Source organism: Crinia signifera, chromosome 19 (genome assembly GCF_055691185.1).
Source record: "Crinia signifera chromosome 19, ASM5569118v1, whole genome shotgun sequence".
Lineage (NCBI taxonomy): Eukaryota > Metazoa > Chordata > Amphibia > Anura > Myobatrachidae > Crinia > Crinia signifera.
In genome coordinates, this window is record NC_139226.1 from 72,729,668 (window position 1) to 72,753,084 (window position 23,417).

Here is a 23,417-nt window from a genome sequence, read left to right on the forward strand (position 1 = left end):
CTGCACAAGTAACACCTGCCTCACCTGCAGTGCACATGGTTTTGTCCATCTAAGAAATATTTTGTCAGAAAGAGTGAACTAGAATAAGGGCCACAGTTCCTGCTGGAGCCTGCACAAAAATAGCCCTGCTTATAGTTACAAATTTAGTTAAGAAAGTTCACTTATTTAAATATGCTGTGTTTCAACATGCAATTCCAAAAAGATTTATGCCAGGAAGTTGTAGTACCTAGAACATTTTATTTATATCAATCAACATAATCTTGGGAGTAGGGTTATCCTTTAACTGTTTTATGACTGCTGACATGTCATGAATCTTACCCGTAATACTCTGGAATAAATCTTCATTGTAATCTAGATAGTTGTAACCATCATAATCATAGGGTCCTTCACAAAGGCTGCGACACTCAAGGTCCAAAATAAAATATTCCTCTAAGGCTTTTTCAAAATGTCCAATAGAAGATGCAGACTCCTCATCAGTGTAGTAGCCTACTCCCAAACGGAACTCTTGCTGCAGCGGAAACAAAAAGTTAGTTACATTGTAGTAACCTACCACAAATCGTGTATAGTGTATTAGTGTTCAAGTAAAATTGTTCTGCATTATAGTAGAAGAGATAGAATGCATTAACTTTGGCACATTTGAAATTCTTAAAAAATAATGGCAGTGAGAAGAAAAAAGGAACTTGCACCTAAATGTGCTCCATACTTGCCTACCTGACCCTCTCCATGCGGGAGAAAAAGCTCTGTTTCTGGACATCCCTGGTAATGTATGATTGCCATCACCTGTGGGGAGCTAGGTAAAGGTGTTTCACCACAGGTGAAGGCAATCATACATTACCAGGGAAGTCCAGGAAGAGAGCATTTTCTCCCGCAAGGAGAGGGTCAGGTATGCAATTATGATGTGCCCTCTCCTGCCCTTTAACGCATTAAAAATAATCTTGTCCCACAAAATGAACTTTTGCTTGCGCATAAATAGGAGCACTCATATGCCAGGCCCGTGCTCAAAGAATGTTTCGCAATGGTTTAGAACTTAAGGTCCGAACACATCCTGCGTTTTTGCCCAGCGTGCATGGACAATGATCATGGGGAAAATCTCTGGGCTAAAAAAAAAAAAAAAAAAAAAAAAAAAAAAAAAAAAAAAACTCAGTGTGTACACACAGAGCATTTTTCACAATTTTCTCCAGGGTGGACAGCTTTCCAAGCAGGACGCTACGGAAATCCATCCACTTCGCCGCTCATCTGCTGGTAATACCAGCAGGTGAGCGGAAGAGCACATCAGTGCTCACCTCTTATTGCTGACCCCCGTACACACTTGGCAGCTTTCAAGCTGAAAGTCGCCACTGTGTATGGACCTTTAAGAAGTACAGAAGTATATTGATGCTGTATATTAACCTTTCTTTTACAGAGATTTCCTTCAGGTGGAGCTTTCATATCTCATACCCTTTTCAGATACAATAGCCCCAAACTCCTGAGATTTACTCAGCATTTTCCATGCCAAGTTAGACACTATGGGAGTGTGCATATCATGTAGACACACCGAGCTATATGCCGGTCTGATCAGATAACATATCGCGCACTCTGAAGATTGCACAAGTTCACCCACAATTTAGCAATATGAGGGCTTCTCATGTGCAGGTTGACTCGTAAAGTAGAGGCAGTAGGATACTCTGTTTGTTACCAAATGTAAATCCACACCTCATGCAGTATTTGGTACCCTGTATTTTATTACATAACTAAATTATGACAGCAAAGCCAAGAAAACATCGGATTATACTCACCGATAATTCCTTTTCTTCTTAGAGACCATGGCAGCCTTAACATTGGGATTTCATCCCTCCTCCTCGTAATTAGACAGGTTACTTTTTTCCCAGGGACCTCCCCTTCCTGTATAAATCCCTGCTCCTCCCAGACCCTGGTGTCTTTTCGAGTGTCTCCTTCCATTCCTGGGAAAAAAGAACACAAAGGGAGGGCAAACCATGGCTGCCATGGTCTCTAAGAAGAAAAGGAATTATCGGTGAGTATAATCCGATGTTTTCTTCTACGATCCCATGGCAGCCTTAACATTGGGAAATACCAAAGCCAATAAGAAAGGGAGGGACACGAAAGCATGTTCTATAGACTTTTACTTTTTAAACACACTCTGCAAAACTTGACTCCCAAATTGAGTTCTTGATACATCTAGCTCATAATGCCTTGAAAAGGTATGGACTGAGGACCAAGTAGCGGCGTCGCACAGATCCTTGACTGATGCATTCGCCTTCAGAGCCCAGGAAGTCGCCGTAGCCCTCGTGGAGTGTGCCGAAATGATCGCCGGAACTTCTCTTCATTCCAATTTGTATGCAAATGAGATAACTTCTCTCAACCATCTAGCGATGGTCTGCTTGGTAGGTGTAAGCCCCTTTCTGGCTCCTTCCGGGATGATGAACAGGCTTCTTGATTGCCTAACGTCCTCCATTCTTTGTAGGTAAATGGTAATACATCTTACCACATCTAGTCTGTGTAACAATTCTTCTTCTTCACTCTGTGGGTCAGGATAGAATGAAGGTAGCGAGATCTCCTGATTGAGGTGGAATTCAGAAATCACCTTTGGAACGAAATGTGGATTCGTTTTTAAAACAATCCTTCCTGGAAGTATCTTTAAATAAGGTTCTTCCGCCCAAAGGGCTTGTAGTTCACTGACTCTTCTTGCCGATGTTATGGCAACTAAGAATACTGTCTTCCATGTTAAATGTCTCAACGAAGTCTCGGACAAAGGTTCAAATGGAGTTTTCATTAAGGTCGTCAAAACCAAATTCAGATCCCATGATGCTACTAGCGCTCTAATTGGAGGTCTCATCCTTTTAATTGCGTTACAGAATCTTATAATCAACTGCTCCTCTGCTAGCCTTCTCTCCACCAGGACGCTCAAGGCTGAGATCTGCACCTTTAATGTAGAGTTGGCCAGACCTTCGGAGAACCCTCTACACAGGAACTGTAGAATCTCTGCTGTGGATGTCTCTTGGATTGGTAATGTCACCCCTCTCCAGTTGATAAAGGTACGCCATACCCTATAGTAGATATTTGAAGAAACTTTCTTCCTTGCTTGTAGCAGGATCGCCACCACTTGGTCTGACAGACCTTTCTGCTTCAAGGAGTTCCTCTCAATCTCCAAGCCGTCAAAGCTAGCGTAGCTGGATCCGGGTGAAGCACTTGATCCTGTCTTAACAAATCTGGTCTCAGTGGGAGGGTCCATGGACCTAGAATCGCCAATCTCTGTACTGTTGCGAACCAGGATCTCCGAGGCCAGAAAGGAAGGATTATTATCACCTCTACCTGATCCTCCATTATTTTCTTTAGCACTTTGTGAATCAATGGAATAGGTGGGAACACATACCCTAATCGGAACACCCATTGGACTGACAAGGCATCTGCTGCTGATGTTTGGGGTAGCCAAAATCTGGAGAAGAATTTCTCTACCTTTTTGTTCAAATGTGTTGCCATGAGGTCCACTTCTGGAACTCCAAACCGGCTGGTTAGTTCCCTGAAAGTCTCTCCATTCAGCTCCCACTCGCCTGGGAGGATCTGCTTTCGACTGAGAAAGTCTGCTAGCACATTCTGTTTCCCGGGCATGAATAAGGCTGTTAGTGAATTCAGATTCTCCTCTGCCCATGACACTATTTTCGCAACTACATACATTAGGGACTTGCTCCTCGTGCCCCCCTGATGATTTAGGTAGGCCACAACTGAGGTATTGTCGGAGAAGATTCTTAAATCTGACTTCCTGATTCTTGGAGAAAAGAACTCGATTGCTCTCCATACCGCCTCGGCCTCTCGCCAATTGGATGAATTCCGACTTTCTCCTTTTGTCCATAGCCCTTGTACCGTCTCTCCTTCGGAATGGGCTCCCCAGCCCGATTGGCTCGCGTCGGTTGTAATGACTACAAACTTGGGCACCTTCAACGATGTCACCTTGTCCCTCAGGGTTGGCTTGCTCCACCATGACAGAGATTTCCTTGCTTTGTCCGGAATTGACACCTTCTCTGTTTTTGTCCATCTTCTCTTTAGGTATGGCAACACTGCCCACTGTAATTCTCTCATGTTCCATTGAGCCCATGGAACTATCCCGATCGTGGATGACATCATTCCCAGAAGCCTCACCCAATCTCTGAGAACTACAACTCTTCTTTCTGCTAAGGCGACTGTTAGTTCTCTTATCTTCACACATCTTTCCTCTGACAGGGAAATGTTGAACTTCACGGAATCTATCATCACTCCCAGAAACTTTATTCTTTGTGTTGGCTCCAGCTGGCTCTTTTCTTCGTTCACTAGCCATCCGTGCGACTGCAAGTGCTCCCTTACTATCTTGAGCTGTTTCATTAGAATTTGCTTGGAAGGAGCAGCTATCAAAATATCGTCCAAATAAGGCCACAGCAGAATCCCCCTCTTCCTGAGATTCGCTATCACTGTTATTAGCACCTTGGTGAATACCCTCGGGGATGAGGCTAACCCGAAGGGGAGGCACGTGAACTGATAGTGTTTTCCCTTGATTGAAAACCTGAGAAATTTTCTGTGACTGATGTGGATCGGAACATGATAGTAGGCGTCCTTTAAGTCTAGAGACACCATGAAGTCTCCTCTTCTTACTCCTGCTGTGATCGTCTTCATAGTTTCCATTTGGAATTTTCTTACTTTCAGGTATTGATTCAGACGCCTTAGGTCTATTATAGTTCTGAAACCTCCTGTATTCTTCCTGACTAGGAAAAGATTGGAGTAAAACCCCTCCATCCTTTGTTCTGATGGAACCGGTTCTATTGCCCTTATTAGTAACAGATTGACTATGATTTTCTTCAATTCTCTCTTCTCCAACTTTGTTTTCGGATCTCTTGATTCCATAAAATAATTCTTGATAGGTATCTGAGCAAACTCCAGCTGATAACCCTCGGACACTATGTTCTGAACCCAAATGTCCTGAACTGAATTCCCCCAAATGTTGGCAAATAGTAACAGCCGGGCTCCTACCGGGGGAAACTGCTGACTGTCATTGTCTGCCACCTCTTCGGAAGTTTTGACGAAAGGACTGGCGAGAAGAGGCGAAAGCCCCTCTTTGATTGTATGGCCTACCCGGCCTATAAGACTTGGCTTCTCTGAACGCTTGTCTGGAGCCTGAAGGATATTGGAAACGAGTCTTCCTATCTTGAGGTAATTTCAAGGATTTACCTCCCGTGAGCCTATGAATTAGCGCATCCAATTTGGTCCCAAATAGGAATGCTCCTTCAAAAGGTAATGATACTAGACGGTTTTTTGAATTGGAGTCAGCAGCCCAGGGCCTTAGCCATAAAGCTCTTCTTGTGGCTACTCCAGCTGACATAGCCCTGGCTGCAAATGTTGTCACATCCAATGAGGCCTCGCATAAGAACTCCACCGATTTCTGGATCACCTCTAAATTCTTTAATTAGATATTGTCTGGAGATTTTCTCCTCAATGTCATTATGAAGAGTGGCACACCATACCCTAAGGGCCCTGGCTACCGATGCCATAGAAACACCCGCCTTCAAAGACACAGCCGTGGAGAAGTGTAGTTTTCTTAATGAGTTCTCCATCCTTCGATCCATTGGATCCTTGAAGGAGGCTCCGTCCTCCAACGGTAAGGTAGTGCGAGATGTAACCTCCGCCACAGCTGCATCAATTCTTGGTAGTCCGCACCATTTAATAAAATCATCATCTTTAATGGGATACATCCGGTCAACTCGGAACAACTTGCCCTGTTTTTTCTCCACATTCGTCCATTCTTTATTAATGACCTCTTTGATTACACGGTGTACCGGAAAGGATCTTGTCTTTTTCGACCTATCCTCAAATAATACATCCGCCCCCTCCACGGGAGTTACCGGATCTTCATAATTCATGGTTTTATATATATTTTTCAGAATAATCTCAACTGTCTCAAAATTGAATATTCTAGTGTCTTCCTTAATTTCACCAGGCTCATCATCGGCAACCTGTGCCCCGTCATGCTCATCAGAAGTATTGGGATCCTCATATGGCAGACCTGCCTGATCTCTGGACCTCTTAGAGCCCTGATCTTCCCTGTATTCTGTTTTGGAAACGAAAGAGTCTCTCATCCAGTCCATCAAATCCTTAAGCATCTTAGTATGACTATCACTACTTGCTCCTGAGTCCTGTTTAGGTTGTACTTCACACTGTCCACATAGTGTTTTGCCTTGTACAAATTCAAACTTTCTGTCACAGTTCATGCAGCATGTTTCTCTATGCTTTTTCTTAATTGTTTTCTTCCTAGCTCCAGTCTGTACCTCATTTTCCGGCACACTATGGAGAAAGAAAGCCTGTCACTATGCTATAACAAAAAAACCCTATTCCTATTAGCATAAAAAAATAACAAGGCTCACCTCACAGGGGCACTCTCTCTAGTGGGGGAAGGCAGATTCTGCTGTTCCATACTGTCAAAGGACCTGAATGAACATATTCCCATGAGAGATATCCTATAAACATCTGAGGTATCCGAGTAGTAAGGAAGTGTCCTACCTTAAACCGGCTAAACAAAGTCACTGCCACTGGCCTCTCAGAAACGCTGTACCACCGCTTGCTCAGAGATCCCTCTGCTTCCATACAAGCTGCCATAGTGCCGTTCGTACAGCGGCTTTTGACTGTGCAGAGCGCGCCTGGGCGTGCTGTTGCCGGAAATGGCGTACCGCAATGCATTGTGGACGCTGTAGTCCTGCCGCAGCGGAAGCGCGTCACCGCCACGCTGAAAGCCTAGCGTCGGCGGAAGTAGCCTCCGGCGCTCTGAATCCTGGTGCTTGTAGTCGCACATGCTGCCTGGACGCCGCAGCTCTCTGTAGCAGTACCATCTGGATTTCCGCAGCGGTTTAAAGGTGATATACATATATGCTTCTTGGGAGACTTACCCATCCGCTCCTGCCTTTTTACATGGACAGTACTCTTTAGAGCCACGCTTCCATGTTGCTCTTCCCATAGTGACCCCCTGTATCTATGAAGTGAGCCCAAAATAAAGTAACCACTCCTGCCTCTAACTACACAAGGAGACAGGAAAAAAAGACACCAGGGTCTGGGAGGAGCAGGGATTTATACAGGAAGGGGAGGTCCCTGGGAAAAAAGTAACCTGTCTAATTACGAGGAGGAGGGATGAAATCCCAATGTTAAGGCTGCCATGGGATCGTAGAAGAAAAAATACTTTTAAAAGTTCCACTAATGTAACCGATTACATGTAAAAAGGGCAAATTAGAGTTCATGTTTTATGTAGAGGACTAGTAAGTGAGTTTGGCCAGAAGTTATTTTGTAAAAAGAACCTAATTTAACACATATTGATAAGCGTTAATAATATAGCAATAATGATGACAATAAGATAATACACATGCTTACCGTATCACTCTTATTTTCAGGACTATGTGAATAAGACACATTTTGGGGGTGAAAAGAGAAAGACGCTCGGTGCAGGCGCTCTCATGCTCCCTGTGTGCTGCGACCCATAAAGGGCAGTATTCAATGTGGCCGGCGAGGGGGTTAAACCGTTGGGATCACCGACCCTCACCGTTTAACTCCCACGGCCGCTCACCGTATTCAATGTTCCGGAGGAACCCTCGCTGTCAGATGACTGTGATGATTCCCTCCAAACAGCGAGGTTCGCGGCTAATGCAGGGAGCCGTGAGCCTCGCTGTTCAGGCAGCCGCACACATTGCGGTAATAACCCAGCGAGGTGGAAACTGCGTGTTCAGTTGAATACAGACATTGAGAGCTGTGACAGCGAGCAGTCAGCACTGCTCGCCATCACAGCTTGCAAAAAGCATTGAATATACCCCAAAGTATGGAGGCTAGACCAGAAAAAAAATGCATCTGTCCACTGGGCAGTTGCTGTAAGCGGATTCTGCTTACACCAACAAAGGCTGCGAGTAAAATCACACATATGTGACTTAATGACAAACCAGTAATAGTGGTCATAGCTTCTTGGGCAACTAATTGAGTCAGTCCTTAAATCTGTTCTGGGATTACATATAACAATTATTTAATGCATCATGGTAGCATAACATATGCAAACAGCAATTTACAATTGATTACAAATCACTTAATCTATGGCAGGCATTCCCAACTATGATCCTCAAGGCACACTTATGCTGTGTACACACAGGGGCGCTAGGGGCTGAAATCGCTGGGAATATGGTCGCTGAGCGACTATATTGCCAGTGATTGGAGTGTGCACCAGCGATAAATCGCCGGGTGCGCGCTCCCGTTTTCAGCCCCTGAATGATCGCTGGTCAGAGGAGCATGCTCCTCTGACCAGCGACATCCCCTGCCTCTTCACCCAGCAGTGTTTAAATTTTCATCTGCGACCATCTCTGGTTACAGATGAAAACGGGACACGGGGCAATATGATTGCTGAGCAATATATTGCCAGCGATCATATTGCTCCGTGTGTACGCACCTTAACAGTGCAGGTTTTGTAGATATCCAGGCTTGAGCACAGGTGACTTAATTAGTATCTGAGGGATTCTGATTAAACCATCTGTGCTGAAGCCTGGATATCCCTAAAACCTACACTGTTGGGAGTGCCTTGAGGACCGTGGTTGGGAATGCCTGATCTATGGAATACTGCCACAACAAATTATATAACACACAGAAACAAAAGGATGAATATCTCACTGGAGGCATTCAACAAAGAAATAGATCTTATTTTAAACATTGTATAGAAGCCCATTTCTGAAATGGTCAACAAAATACATTAACATCCAGAAATAAGTCCATTAAAACGGCATATGAGCGGCATATGAGCAGCTAAACGATGTCTGTACAACAACTTTTTTCATATTTTAAGCAAAGTAAACAAAGTATGGTCCTGGTGAGATTAGCAATGTCCCATTTGGCTTAAGGGCAGTACACACGGTGAGATATTGGGTAATGGACAATTTAAGCAATTTCGAATAGATGCACGAGAGATTTTGTCTTGATGTGAGCCAAAGGAGAAGTAGCCCATGGCAAACAATCAGCTGCTCTGTATAATTTTATAGTATGCAAAATTGTAAATGTTACTTCAGTGCTGATGGGTTGCCATGGGCCACTTCTCCTCTGGCTCACTTCTCCTGCTTTATCACTGTTTCATACATCTACCCCTGAAGGTCACCACACAGACTTCTTGGCCTCGCAGCCAAAGCCTCCATCAGTCAATTGTTGTTGGTCACGATGCTGGATCCCAGCCTGCGGGAACTGTTGCAGTGCTGGGATCCCTGCTACATCCAGGAGGCATGGGGTTTTTGGATGTGAATCCACAAACTGGTCTGCGCTGTGTTTGAGCGGCCCAATACGGTAGATAACTGTGGGGGTTGCTAGAAAGCAGGATATATCGGGCGCTTGTAAAAAATAGTAAATAAAAATACAAAAAGAATTTTGCAAAACGGAGATTTTTTGTGGTGGAGAGTGGTAAAAATGGGAGAGATAAAGTCAACCAGATGGTTGCTGAAATTATTATTGGGGGTGCTGTTTTGAATAAAGTGGAAGAAGGGGGATAAAGGGGGGATAAAAGTGTAATAATGAGTCAAGGATAGGAATAAAAAATAATAATAATAAATAGTAAAAATAAATAAAAATAAAAATAAATAAAAGTAAATAAAATAATAAGATTAAAGAAAAATAACTGGGCTGAAAATTAACGGTACTGATAAAACAAATAGAATAGAATGAGAATGAATGAAAGAGATATAAATCGAATTCAGTAGGAAAGAAATAAATAAATAATGAAGTTGAAAGAAATAGACGGACAAACAAAAAACACTTATTGCGGCATGTTTACAATCCTTTGTTTGAGAAGGTAAGGGGGGAGCAGTCCAGTATCTCTAACTCACCCTAACTAGTCCTGCCTGGGGTCCGTTTTGGTGGACGCTTCGGGCGGCAGCGGGCGGTAGCAGACGGCACGGGTCCTGCGCTATCAATTGCCGGCTTCTGTCATAAAGCTTGTAGCGTGCGGCAGAGCGGCGGCTTGTAGCGGCTGTCAGACTTGGCTTGCTGCTGGTTCTGCTGGGTCTTCTGGTCCCTCCTAGAAACACATCCTACGCGTTTCACATCGGGTAGATGCTTTGTCAAGGAGTCATGCTTTGTCATCCTTGACAAAGCATCTACCCGATGTGAAACGCGTTGGATGTGTTTCTAGGAGGGACCAGAAGACCCAGCAGAACCAGCAGCAAGCCAAGTCTGACAGCCGCTACAAGCCGCCGCTCTGCCGCACGCTACAAGCTTTATGACAGAAGCCGGCAATTGATAGCGCAGGACCCGTGCCGTCTGCTACCGCCCGCTGCCGCCCGAAGCGTCCACCAAAACGGACCCCAGGCAGGACTAGTTAGGGTGAGTTAGAGATACTGGACTGCTCCCCCCTTACCTTCTCAAACAAAGGATTGTAAACATGCCGCAATAAGTGTTTTTTGTTTGTCCGTCTATTTCTTTCAACTTCATTATTTATTTATTTCTTTCCTACTGAATTCGATTTATATCTCTTTCATTCATTCTCATTCTATTCTATTTGTTTTATCAGTACCGTTAATTTTCAGCCCAGTTATTTTTCTTTAATCTTATTATTTTATTTATTTTTATTTTTATTTATTTTTACTATTTATTATTATTATTTTTTATTCCTATCCTTGACTCATTATTACACTTTTATCCCCCCTTTATCCCCCTTCTTCCACTTTATTCAAAACAGCACCCCCAATAATAATTTCAGCAACCATCTGGTTGACTTTATCTCTCCCATTTTTACCACTCTCCACCACAAAAAATCTCCGTTTTGCAAAATTCTTTTTGTATTTTTATTTACTATTTTTTACAAGCGCCCGATATATCCTGCTTTCTACATCCAGGAGGCGTCTTTTACTGAGACATCTCCTGCATGTCTCTCCTTCAGATCAGATTGAAATACAATGCTACGTGCATGCCAATTTTGGAATATGGCAAATATATGCGAATTATACTCACCGATAATTCCTTTTCTTCCTAGAGATCCCATGGCAGCCATGACAGTGGGATATTCCCCTCCTACTACCAGATTAGACAGGACTTTTTTCAGGGACCGCCCCCCCTGGGTATAACAGCTCACACCTCCCTTTCCTCTGTGTCTTTCGAGTGTCTCCGCACCAACGTCCCTGAAAAAACTTCTAACACAAAGGGTGGGAAATAAGTGGCTGCCATGGGATCTCTAGGAAGAAAAGGAATTATCAGTGAGTATAATTCGCATATTTCTTCTACGATCCCCATGGCAGCCATGACAGTGGGACATACCCAAGCTGTACAATAAACGGGAGGGAGCCAATATGAATGCAATAGTAATTTATTCAAGAGACTTATCTTATGGACAAGGCCTCTTCGATTACAAGATTCCCAAAGTGGGCTGTAGACACATTCAAGGCATAGTGGTTAGTAAAGGTATGGACGGATGACCATGTAGCGGCTTGACAGATGTCCGATACCGACGCCTTGGCCCTTCTAGCCCATGATGTGGCCACTGCCCTGGTTGAATGTGCCTTGATGATTGGAGGCGGTCTCTTATCTTCATTTTTGTAGGCGAATACGATAACTTCTCGTATCCATCTCGAAATGGTTTGTTTCGTGGCCCTAGAGCCCTTCTTCGGACCCTCAGGAATAATGAATAAGTGATCAGACTTTCTGATCTCCTTTGTACGGTCCAGATACACTGAAACTGCTCTCACCAGATCCAGCGTATGATAGGCCTTCTGTTCGTCATTAATCGGCTCAGGGAAAAACCTAGGCAAGGATATTTCCTGATTTAAGTGGAACGCTGATATGACTTTCGGCATGAAGTCTGGGTGAGTTCTCAGCACAACCCTGTCAGGGAAGATCACTAGGTACGGTTCCTTGATCCAGAGGGCCTGAATCTCGCTGACCCTCCTCGCCGATGTTATAGCTATCAGGAACAGTACCTTCCATGTTAGGTACTTTACAGTATTCAGGGGTTCAAATGGCTGTAGCATCAGTGCTTTTAGCACCAAATTCAGATCCCAAGGGGCCACTAAAGATTTTCTTGGGGGCCGTATTCCCTTGATTGCTCTGCAGAACTTCTTTACTAGCTTCTCTTCGGCTAATCTTCTGTCCAACAGTACACTGAGAGCAGAAATTTGTGACTTAATGGTGGCTACCGCCAGCCCCAACTCGAACCCTTCATACAGGAATTGCAAGACTTTGGCCGTAGAGATATCGGCAAACTGACCCTCAAACTTCCCCCATGAGATGAACTTCTTCCAGGTTTTGTAATATATGAGCGAGGAACCTTCTTTCCTTGCCTTCAACAACAATTCGGTCACTTGTTCAGACAAGTTATGACGCTTCAGGGTCGCCCGCTCAATCGCCATGCCCTCAGCGAGAAGCTCTCTGGCTCTGGATGACATATTGGTCCCTGTTTTAACAGGTCTGGTATCACCGGCAACACCCAAGGTGGTTGCACCGCCATTCTTAACACTGAAGAAAACCAGGCTCTTCTCGGCCAAAATGGAAGCACTATCAGTACTTCCACTCGGTCCTCTCTGATTTTCTTGAGCACTCTGCTGATCATGGGAAATGGCGGGAAGACATATCCCAGAGTGAACTCCCATTTCACTGAAAACGTGGCCAGTGCCGTGGCTTGTGGGTGAAAGGATTTCGAGCAGAATCTGCTCACCTTCTTGTTGGAGAATGAAGCCATCAGGTCTATCTCGGGTTCGCCAAATCTGGCGACTATTTGACTGAAAACCTTCGAGTCCAACTCCCATTCTCCTGGCAGAATCCTCTTGTGACTTAGAAAGTCTGCTACAGTATTTTCTGGACCCGGAATGTACACGGCCGAGATTGATTGCAGGTTGTTCACTGCCCACGACATGATCTTCTCCAACACTCTCAGTACAGGTAAGCTCCTTGTACCCCTTTGGTGGTTTATATGTGCCACTACTGTCATATTGTCTGACATGATCCTTAGGTTGGTATTCCGAAGTTTGTCTTGTAGGCAACAGATTGCTTCCCAAACGGCGAGCAATTCTCTGACATTGGATGACCTTGCACTCTCTTCTGTGGTCCAAGACCCTTGTACCGAGCTCTTCCCGAGGTGAGCGCCCCAACCTTGAAGACTCGCATCGGTCATCATCACCACAAATTCTGGGTTTGAGAGACTGGAGCTTCTTGTCCTCAAGCCAGAGCTCCACCACCTTAACGAATTCGTCTTGGCATTCAGGACTATCTGGAACCCCTCGTGGGTTTGATTCTTCATGAATGGGAGCAACTGCCACTGTAGCTTCCTCATTTACCACTGGGCCCATGGAATGATATGTATACATGATGTCATCATCCCTAGAAGCTGTAGCGCCATCTTCAGGGAACATCTTCCTTCTGTCAATAACAGTTGTGTCAGATTTTGTATTTTCAGACAGCGGTCTACCGACAGGCTCACTGAAAATTTTACTGTGTCTATAAGAACACCCAGGAACTTGATTGTCTGGGATGGCTGCAGCTGACTTTTTTCTTGGTTGATCACCCAACCATGCTCCTGCAGAAATTCTATTGTAGTTTTGACACTTATCTGGACCTCTTTCACTGATCTTCCTGCCAGCAATAGGTCGTCCAGGTACGGCCAGATTTGGATTCCCTGCTTCCTCAGCTCTGCCACAAGTGTCACCAAGACTTTTGTGAACACTCTCGGCGATGTCCTGAGCCCGAAGGGAAGGCAGGTGAATTGATAATGTTGGTCGAGAAGCGAGAACCTGAGAAACTTTCTGTCCTCTAGTGACACGGGGACGTGATAATAAGCGTCTTTCAGGTCTATGGACGCTAACCAATCTTCTTGTCTGAGACCCATAAGGATAGAACTTATAGTTTCCATCTTGAACTTTAGTTTCTTGATAAAGAGATTCAATCCTCTCAGGTCCAAGATGGTCCTGAAACCACCTGTACTCTTCTCCACTAAGAAAAGATTTGAATAATACCCCAGACCTACTTGGTCTTTCGGGACATGTTCTATTGCTCCTATTTGTAGAAGCTGTAGAATCTTCAAGGTGAGAGTCTCTTTTTCCAGTTTCTTCACTGGAACTCTTGACCTGACAAATTTGTTCTTCCAAGGCCTCCTTAGAAATTCTATTTGGTAGCCCCTTTCCACAATGTTGCTGACCCATCTGTCTGAAATCGATGTCTTCCAGACTTCCGAAAACTGAAACAACCGGGCTCCAACTCTCACCATTGAACCACCGTCATAACTTGGAACCTCTCCGATACTGCTGACGAAAGGACTGGCGAGTCATATTCGGATTCCCCCTACGGGAGTACTGGCGACCAGGCCGATAACTTCTTGCCTCTCTATAATTCTGCCTGCTAGACGTAGGGATGGGAAACCTATTCCTCCTGTCTTGGGGTAGTCTCACGGATTTTCCCCCCGAAATTCTCTGGATCATCGAATCCGATTTTGAGCCAAACAAGAACCCGCCTTCAAAGGGTAGTGCCGTTAGACGATTTTTGGAGTTGGCATCCGCACTCCAGGGTTTGAGCCAGAGCGCTCTCCTGGCCGTCACCCCTTGTGCCATCGCCTTAGCCGAGAACGACACCGCGTCCAAAGAGGCCTCACACAGGTACTCGATAGACTTCTGTATGGTCTGTAAACTTCTCAGCAGATATTGCTTGGAAATCTTCTCGGTTATGTCTGTATGGAGCTCCGACGACCATAGCCTCATTGCCCTTGCCACCGAAGCGATAGCCACACTGGATTTAAGCGACAGCGCAGAGGTCTGGTGTAATTTCCTAAGAGAATTTTCGATCTTCCTTTCCATAGCGTCTTTAAACGCCGCCCCATCTTCCAGCGGTATGGTTGTTCTAGACGTCAGCTCTGCCACCGCTGCATCAACCTTGGGCACTAGACACCACTTCAGGAAATCCTCATCTTTGAAAGGATACATCTTATCCACTCTCGCCCATCCAGCCATCCTTTTATCCGTGTTGACCCATTCCTTATTGATCATCTCACGGACTACTTTGTGAACCGGGAATGTTCTTCCTTTCTTCGATCTATCTTCGAAAAGTGGATCTGCTGTGGTGTCTGAAACTTCCGGGTAATTCATGGATTTGTAAATGCTTTTCAACACACTTTCCACCAATTCGAGGTTAAAAGATCTCACATCTTCCTCTATTTCACCTTCCTCAATGTCCTCTGCCTCTAATGGTTCTAACTCCTCCGAAGAACCACCCCCTTCTGTCAGCATTCCAGCCTGCTTTTGCATCCAATCCATTAGTTTTTTAAGGACATCCGATTGGTCCGACTTATCCACCTTAGGCTGTGGGATTTTGTCACACTCTTCACACAGAGTCCTCTTATCAGCACTAGCAAATGCTTTGTCACAACTCATGCAGGTGCAGGTAAGGAATTTCTTCTTAGCTGTCCTTTTCTTATGAACAGGTGATTTAGGCACACTGAAAACAAAGCAGAAACCTAACTAGTATCATGCAAAAATAAAATCAACTAATGCCCAAAAACCAAAGGGCTTACCTCAAAGTGGCAATGTCAGGCTGCTGGGAAGAAGGTCCTTGCTGCTGCTGGCTTTCTTCCATGGTTCTGCTGCTTGTACAACACCATAGTAGCTGCACTGCATGTCCGTTTATATTAGGACAGCTTTAACTCTTCACATGCCAGCAGCGCTTCTGTCTGGCGAATCCAGCGCTTATTTCCGCAAAGCGGAACCAAAAATCAGGTCCCCGTTTCCGGGGACAACATTCGGGCACACACTTGGTGCACCACGCCGGCGGAAGTGACGTTTTATGCGCACTTCCGCCGCACGCGTCTTAGCACCCGCCAGCTCTCAGCGTCGGTTCCCAGCCAGACGCTTACACGCGCTGACAGCCACGCGACAGTCCTCCCTGCCAGCTCAGTCTCCCAGCGTGTTCCACCGCTCAGACGCCTGAAGGTAATGCCGCCATACACCCACACAGAAACGGGGGTTTTAGTATATGACATGCTGCCGGGATTTTAGCAAGCAACTGGCGCTAAGCACAGTCCTTACCCTTAGCAGCTGCTGGAGGCAGGTATCTCAAAGGCCCCACTCCTCCGCAGCTTTCCTTCTTCCCGGGAAGCCATCCCATAAGTGTAAAGAGGTAGCCCTGTTTAAAAATAAAATAACGCCCTGCCTGTCAAATCTAGACGGAGACAGGAGAAAAAGACACAGAGGAAAGGGAGGTGTGAGCTGTTATACCCAGGGGGGGCGGTCCCTGAAAAAAGTCCTGTCTAATCTGGTAGGAGGAGGGGAATATCCCACTGTCATGGCTGCCATGGGGATCGTAGAAGAAAATTATTTTAAGTGTCATTTCAGAGGGTTACTGATGGGAATACTGCTGGACAGACAGAAGAAAGCCTTTTATTATCACCAAATATAATTCCATGTAAAACTGATTTTCTTAACCTTTGAAGTTACTATCAGCAGGGCACAGGGGTGCAGGTGTGCCAATGGTGCAGCAAATGCCCAGCCATGCTGGAAAAGCAGGCGTGGCCGGGACGACAAGTAGGAACTGCAGGGTTGTCAACATCACTAATTGGGGGCAAGTTCTGGGCTTCCCCCAAGTTCTCCATTTGAATAGATTCCATGGGCATAGCACTGGCATGCTGTTTTACCAGGGTGCCAGGTCTTAGTATATTATTGTCCTTTAAAAATCAGAAAGAGCACAGCGCAATGCTAAAACGTCTTAGTGTGGAGATCAGGAGCTGAATGGTTGGCACTTTATCGCTCTCCAAGCTTTGATAAATTGCATACCGACGGACAGGATACTGACAGTCACGATACAGATGCCAGCATCCTGACTAGCACCAGAAGACCGGCACCCTAATGCCGATATCGATGACACAGATGCCAGAATTCCAATTGTAAATATGCCAGGAGGGTTAGCACTCTCTACTTCGGGATGCCTGCGTCTGTATTCTGACCACAGGCATCCATATGTATTCCATCTGAGCCTATGTATGAAATCAGCCTGAGCAGGAAGCATAAAAACATCAATAGCTGCTTAGCAGTGTTGCCTATAGCATTAGCCTCCAGAGAAGATCAGTCATATAATGCAGTAACTGACACGGAAACCAAATGGTTTTCATGTTCTGGCAGCAAGAGTAAAGAACCGCCAACCAAACAGAGGTGCTTACTGAGGTGCAAACATTAATAATCCTACCTCTACATTCCACTGGAATGTACAGATGGACAGCTTTTACACTCACCATATGGGGTTTGGCTTCAAGATCTCTGAAGTCCGAATCTGATACACCAGCCATCATCTTGTAATACTCCAAGTTCTGTCGCATCTCCATATGTTCAGGGTTCCCCACGTAAAATGTGTGTGCTGCCGACACGGCTTTATCTAATTTGTGGATCTAGGCAGCAAAAAGTAGTTATCAGAAAGAAGCTGAATGGCACAATGAACATATATGTAAAAACATAAGATATATTATATGACAATGTTATATACCACACACAACTTATATAGATTTAAATGAGGCTTCTTTTTTTTCATATAATTTGTCTAATACAAACAGTGTTACTTTTACCAAATTAGGTTACAGTGAAGATTATTTTTTTTTAGCTTTTTTTATTTTGTTGTCCCAGAAAAATAGGAAACATATTAGGCCGGATTCAACCTGCTCGCTGGGCTGCAAGTGTTTAAAGCCCAGCGAGCAGGTAAACACTGTCCCATGAGCTCCCTCGCCTCGCACCGGGTGAAAATCACTCACCATCGACTGATTTTCCCCCTGCTCGCAGCGCCAAGTGTAGACTCACTCCGCGCTGTAAAGGCCGTTGGGGGGGGGGGCACTGCTGTCATCAGCAACCGCCCCCAAGCACCTGCAGGGTGTCATTTAACCCCTTGGGTGGTATGCCCAGACATACCACTAATATAGAATAGGTGTGCGCCAGTGGTGTCCAGGTGTGCACTACTGGCACAGCACCTCTAGAGCCACCCGGCCCAACCCTTCCAGTCCCCCCCCCCCCTCCTGTCACCTTTGCTCCGGCGATCGGATTCGGTACATCACCGGAGCTCCCCTGACCCGCCCGACAGCCAGCCGTCACTCATTTTACAGTGACGTCGGCGGCAGGCTCGGGTATTGTCGGCGCGGCTCGTGGGGACTCGGGAGCGCTCAGGCACCCGAGTCCTCCCGAGCCGCCGCGAACATCCCCCAGCCTGCCGCCGACGTCACAGCTGAAACTGACAGGCGGCTTAGGCAGCGGGGACAGCGGCAGCAGGGAAGCTCCAGCGTACTAACTCCGGAGCTTCCAACTTTCTGTGGTGGGTTTTGCTGAGGCAGGACAAACCCGCCCTGGTAGGTTTGTCCTGTCCCAGCAAAACCCACCACTCAAGGGGTTAAACTTTGCTGGCTGCCTTTGTATGGATGGCTCAAGTAAGGCGCACGGTGTACCATGCATTGTCGTTTATTCAGACAGGCTGTGGATTTGGGTCTGAATCGTGCCCCATGTGTTTTAAATATCTCACTATCAAACGTGCTGGAATTACAGAACAGTCATTTTATATGTTTTATGTGCTCGAAAATGCTTTACAGCAGAAGGTGACTTTATTTAAGAAAAAGATTAACAAATAAAGTCATCCTTGATCACAGTATCAAATTGAACCTGAAAAAGATGTTCTAGAGGTGCACAATGATGTTGCCTTTATAACTATGTAGTGCCAAAACTGGTTTGCTGTCACGTAGCTCCCGCAGCCGGGTGTAAGGGGACGAAATTAAACATTTTGACACGGGCGGTTGGGAGAGCGCATCTTCTTATACCAGCCTGTGCCTGACACAGGCTGGCCGGGGGGTCGGGGACCGCGCTGCGCTGGCCTGACAGGATGGGGGAGACGGCTGGTCGGGCTGCCGACGAATAGATTCAGTACTTGTGTACTAGCATGGCGCCCACGATAATTAGTCGCCTGATTTTTTATCGCATCGCATGCCATACACCCGATGGCATGCGATGCGATTTTGACCAATATACGATATTAAATTGTATAAGCACCCTAATGGGTGCTTACAATGCTCAAATGCACCCCCACGCAACCCTCCCCCCCCCCCCAAGTATAAACGTGAACCCAAAGCGTGGCAAGCGCAGCGAGCCCGCGAGGGGCGGCACTACGCGTCCTATGACCTTTTCATACCCCCACTATCCACTTCAGCGTGGAGTTGATTTTAGAAAGTGTGGCTTGCTGCGCTCGCCATCGAGCCCGAAGCGTGGCGAGCGCAGCAGCCCCGTGAGGGGCCGCGGATACCTGTGAAGGTATCCGCGTCCCCTCCCGGGGCTCGCCGTGCTTCGGGTTCACGTTTATACTTGGGGGGTGGCGTGGGGGTGCATTTAAGCATTGTAAGCACCCATTAGGGTGCTTATACAATTTATAATCGCATCCCATCGCATTGTATGCCATATACATTGCCATACAATTTTAAAATTGTATGACATTGTAGAACATCGGCCGATATCGCATTGCATGCGATATGGTCTGCGATGCGATGGGCACCGTGCTAGTACACAAGTACCCTAGATTCTGCTTCCTCCCTCCATGCTAAATATCTGGTCGACAGGAAGCAGAATCTGGTTGCTGTGGCGACCTGGCCCCCGGTATTTGTCGAGCCCTGATTTAAAGCCACCAAATCTGCTTAATGAAAATAGATTAGTAATAAAAATATACTGCAGCAGCTGTTTTGAGCCTATTTGTAAGAGTAAACAAACTCTAAAATATGTGGTAGCCTATCAAATATTAATTTGCTCCCACCTTATATACAAGGGAAATGGAGTAGAATAAAAAAATGACACTACAACAAGATTGAGACTAAGGCCCTCATTCTGGTTGACTCGCAAAGCTGCAGATTTCACAGTTTGCGAGTCAATTAAACGCTGCCCGCATGACAGCCCACCCGCCGTTTGCACGCAAAATTCCCCACAATGGATGTTTTGCATAAATATTAATTTGCAGCTTGCGTGTGCAGCAGAAATCATTCAGGCACTTGCAAATCTAAAATCAGTCTCTGCTGACATATCTGCGGCGCCATTGTCCAGGAAGAGGGCGGGCAGCTAAAATTCGGTGATGTCATCTGCCCGTGCCCAGCACCCGCGAATTACCATGAGAACGCCCATGAAGCGCTGGGAGTTACCGTGGGCGCAACCCATGTCCTCCGCCCTACACCCCCCATCCGCATAGCTGCATGCGAACGGGCCAGTAAATAATCAATTCCCTGTGCCCGCTCACACAAAGAGGCTGCACGTGCAGATAAATGCTTATGCCAGGGGTTCCCAATCTTTTTTGAATCACGGCACCCTAGAGTATCAGAATTTTTTCACGGCACCCCTGGGCTCCCCCCAAAAAGAAGAATAAATATAACATTAAATAGAATATGCAATTCTTAGGGTCAGTTATGTGGTAAAGGGAAGGATTTGCATCTTTTTGTACACATTTTATGATTAGCAGCGACCAGCACTGTTTTTCCCCCATAAATTATTAAACATAAATAAGTTGAATTGGTCCTGGACCACCAACCCGGGGCACCCTTGCAAGTGTCCCAAGGCACCCCAGGGAGCCACGGCACACAGTTTGGGAACCACTGGCTTATGCAGAGTAGCTAAACATCTCTCCCTGTGTGAACGCACAGGGAGCGTACAAATTAGAATAACCTCCTAAATGCTGAGCTGTGGCAGAAATATCTAAAATTAGATTAGAAAAAAATACTGCAGCCCATGACAATTACGGTGAGATGTACTAAGCCTTGAAAAGTGATCAAATGGAGAGTGATAAACCACCAACCAATCAGCTCCTACCTGTCATTTTTCAAACACTGCCTGAGACATGGCAAGTAGGAGCTGATTGGCTGGCTGTTTATCGCTCTCCATTTTATCACTTTTCCAGCTTAGTACATCTGGCCTGAACAAATTCAGGAAGAGGATAACTGCGCTTAGGGTAAGACAAATGTAAATCTTAAAATAACTAATTTAATTAAACATATAATGACATGAAATAAAAACCATACATAGAAACTGATGTGGGGTGTTAAAAAAGTGAATATTAAAATATGTGGTACAATGACTTGAATTAAGGATAGTCACCCTTTTAGTCCACCAGTACTGGGGAAGTCCATCCGAATTGGTGTGGACGTGAAGATATAATTTCATCCTTGAAAAAGCCGCATTTAGCACCCCAACTCAAGCTTTCGGACAAGTCACCCTCACCACATTGAAGTGGTTGTCACTCAATCCAATCCAGCGGAGGCCCTCCACAGAATCACCACTGCACCTGTGGCATCTGTTTCCATCTATCCACCGTGGCTCAGAGACTCTCTAAAGGAACGCCACCTCCTAAAGGACCCGGTTATCACACTGAAAAAAAGTGGAAGGTACTTCACTCCGCAATCACTGGAAATTATATCCTCACGTCCACACCAATTCGGATGGACTTCCCCAGTACTGATGGACTAAAAGGGTGACTATCCTTAATTGTTATTTTAACATTGACTTTTTTACCACCACACATCAATTTTTATGTATGGTTTTTATTTCATGTTATTATATGTTTCATTAAATTAGTCATTTTAAGATTTACATTTGTCTTACCCTAAGCACAGTTATCCTCTTCCTGCATTTGTTTGTCTACTATTGTGAGTGACTACCCATTTTTATACTGCTGCTTTTACCAAAGCACACTCATATCAAAAGCGGCTTTTTTTCGATATCTACCTTTTTTCCCCTAACAGAGAACTGCTACTTTTAGATCTGACTTTGTAGAAACTTGCTATAACTGCCAACTGTTTATACTACTGCATTGAACACAGAACCTCTATTCTGACCTGCTCAAGAGATGGGAACATCATTGTATACAAGAAAATACATGAAGTAATGCCACACAGGTATAAACAGAAAAGATTGGGGGAGCCCTGTGGAAGGCAGCCTGTAGCATGCCTGTGACATTCCTTGTGCGAGTGTGGGAAGGAGGCTGGAAGCACTGGAGGCTCTCTCCACCTCAATACGTGGCAGTGCTATGTATGGGGGAGGGATGTCTCTGAGGATGCAGAGGAAACTTCTGTTCCAGACCCTGTGCCATGAACCCTTCCTGATATTTGTCCATCAATGTGCATTTATGCCAGTGAGAGCAGTTAGCCGGTACTCAGCAAGTCACTATAGGGGAGAGAGGCTCTCAGTGCCGGTCATATGTTGGACTAGTGTATGGAACCAGAAGCATCCTGTGGCAACCCAGGAGCAACTACAAGTCCCACTTGCTCCGACAGCCTGTAGTTATGGCATGCTGGGCATTGTAGTTCAGTCATGTAGCCAGAAGCAGCTATGTATCTACAGCTGTGATTTGTCTGCTGACAATAGTCTCTGCGGGGATGATAGGGACTGTCACTATAGTACCTTGAAGTAGGCCACCTGCAGGTAGTTGTAGGGGCTCCTCTTCTTGAACTCCAGTTCCAGTTCCTCGCTGCCGGCATAGTAACTGGAGGGTGCTCCGATCTTCTCCAGCTCGCAACTCTTTACGCAGCCGGCCCGCTCCAGCACCCTCTGGAAGAAGCTCAGGTCCTGGACGGGACCCCAGCCAGCGGGCTGCTGCGAGAAATCGCTGAGAGAGGCGCAGTGTGTGCGGCAGTCTATGCGGTGCCGCCGGAGCAGCTCCCGGTTACGCAGAGCCTTCTCCATGTAGAGGATGACGGACTGCCAGTCCCCTCGGTAATAGGCTTCCACCCCGCTGTCATACAGGAAGTCAGAAGGCTCCAGGCGTGCAGATAGGAGCTGTGCTCCCAGCAGGAGCAGAAGACCACCGTTCATGAGCAGGGAGGGCGCCATGATAGTGCTGCTGCAGGGAAACAGTGTCAGCAACCACACCGAGGAGAGCTCAGCAATCACCGCTGCAGCAGAGGCCATAGCCACGCCCACAAATGACAAAATCACACCCACTGCATGATTTGTAAGGAAGGCAAAGTCACATCCACTCCATTTAACCACGCCCAATCTACATAACCACGCCTATAGTGCTCAATACACACTCGAGCGGAGACCGATGAGCCACACTCCAATTAACAATTCCTGCTTGGCTCTCAGGCCAGCTGCAAAGTGTGACCCATGAAAAAAAGCAGCATTAAGGGGGTTATTCTAGTCCATTCTTTCTGACAAAATCCTTCTTAGATGGACAAAACCATGTGCACTGCGGGTGGGGCAGATGTAACGTGTGCAGAGAGAATTAGATTTGGGTGGGGTTTTTCTTCAAAGTGAGATCTATATTGAAGTGTAAAATCATGCATGTCAGTATTTTCCCTTCACAGAAACAAAATAACTCACCCAAATCTAATTCTCTCTGCAAATGTTACATCTGCCCCCCTGCAGTGCACATGGTTTTGTCCATCTAAGAAGGATTTTGTCAGAAAGAATGAACTAGAATAAACCCCTAAGTGC

General features: G+C 45.8%; 1 protein-coding gene across 2 annotated transcripts in view; it reads right to left on the minus strand.

Annotated features, from left to right (window-relative positions):
• Positions 1–22,919, minus strand: part of P3H1 (prolyl 3-hydroxylase 1) — a 99,429-nt gene extending 76,510 nt beyond the window's left edge. For both annotated transcript variants that reach the window (XM_083162779.1, XM_083162780.1), the window contains exons 1-3: positions 22,383–22,919; positions 17,219–17,371; positions 319–508 (exon numbers count right to left, since the gene is read on the minus strand). In XM_083162779.1, coding sequence (XP_083018905.1) covers positions 319–508; positions 17,219–17,371; positions 22,383–22,889 — 850 coding nt within the window. In that variant the 5' untranslated portion in view covers positions 22,890–22,919. The remainder of the gene's footprint in view (positions 1–318; positions 509–17,218; positions 17,372–22,382) is intronic.
• Positions 22,920–23,417: the final 498 nt, after the last annotated feature.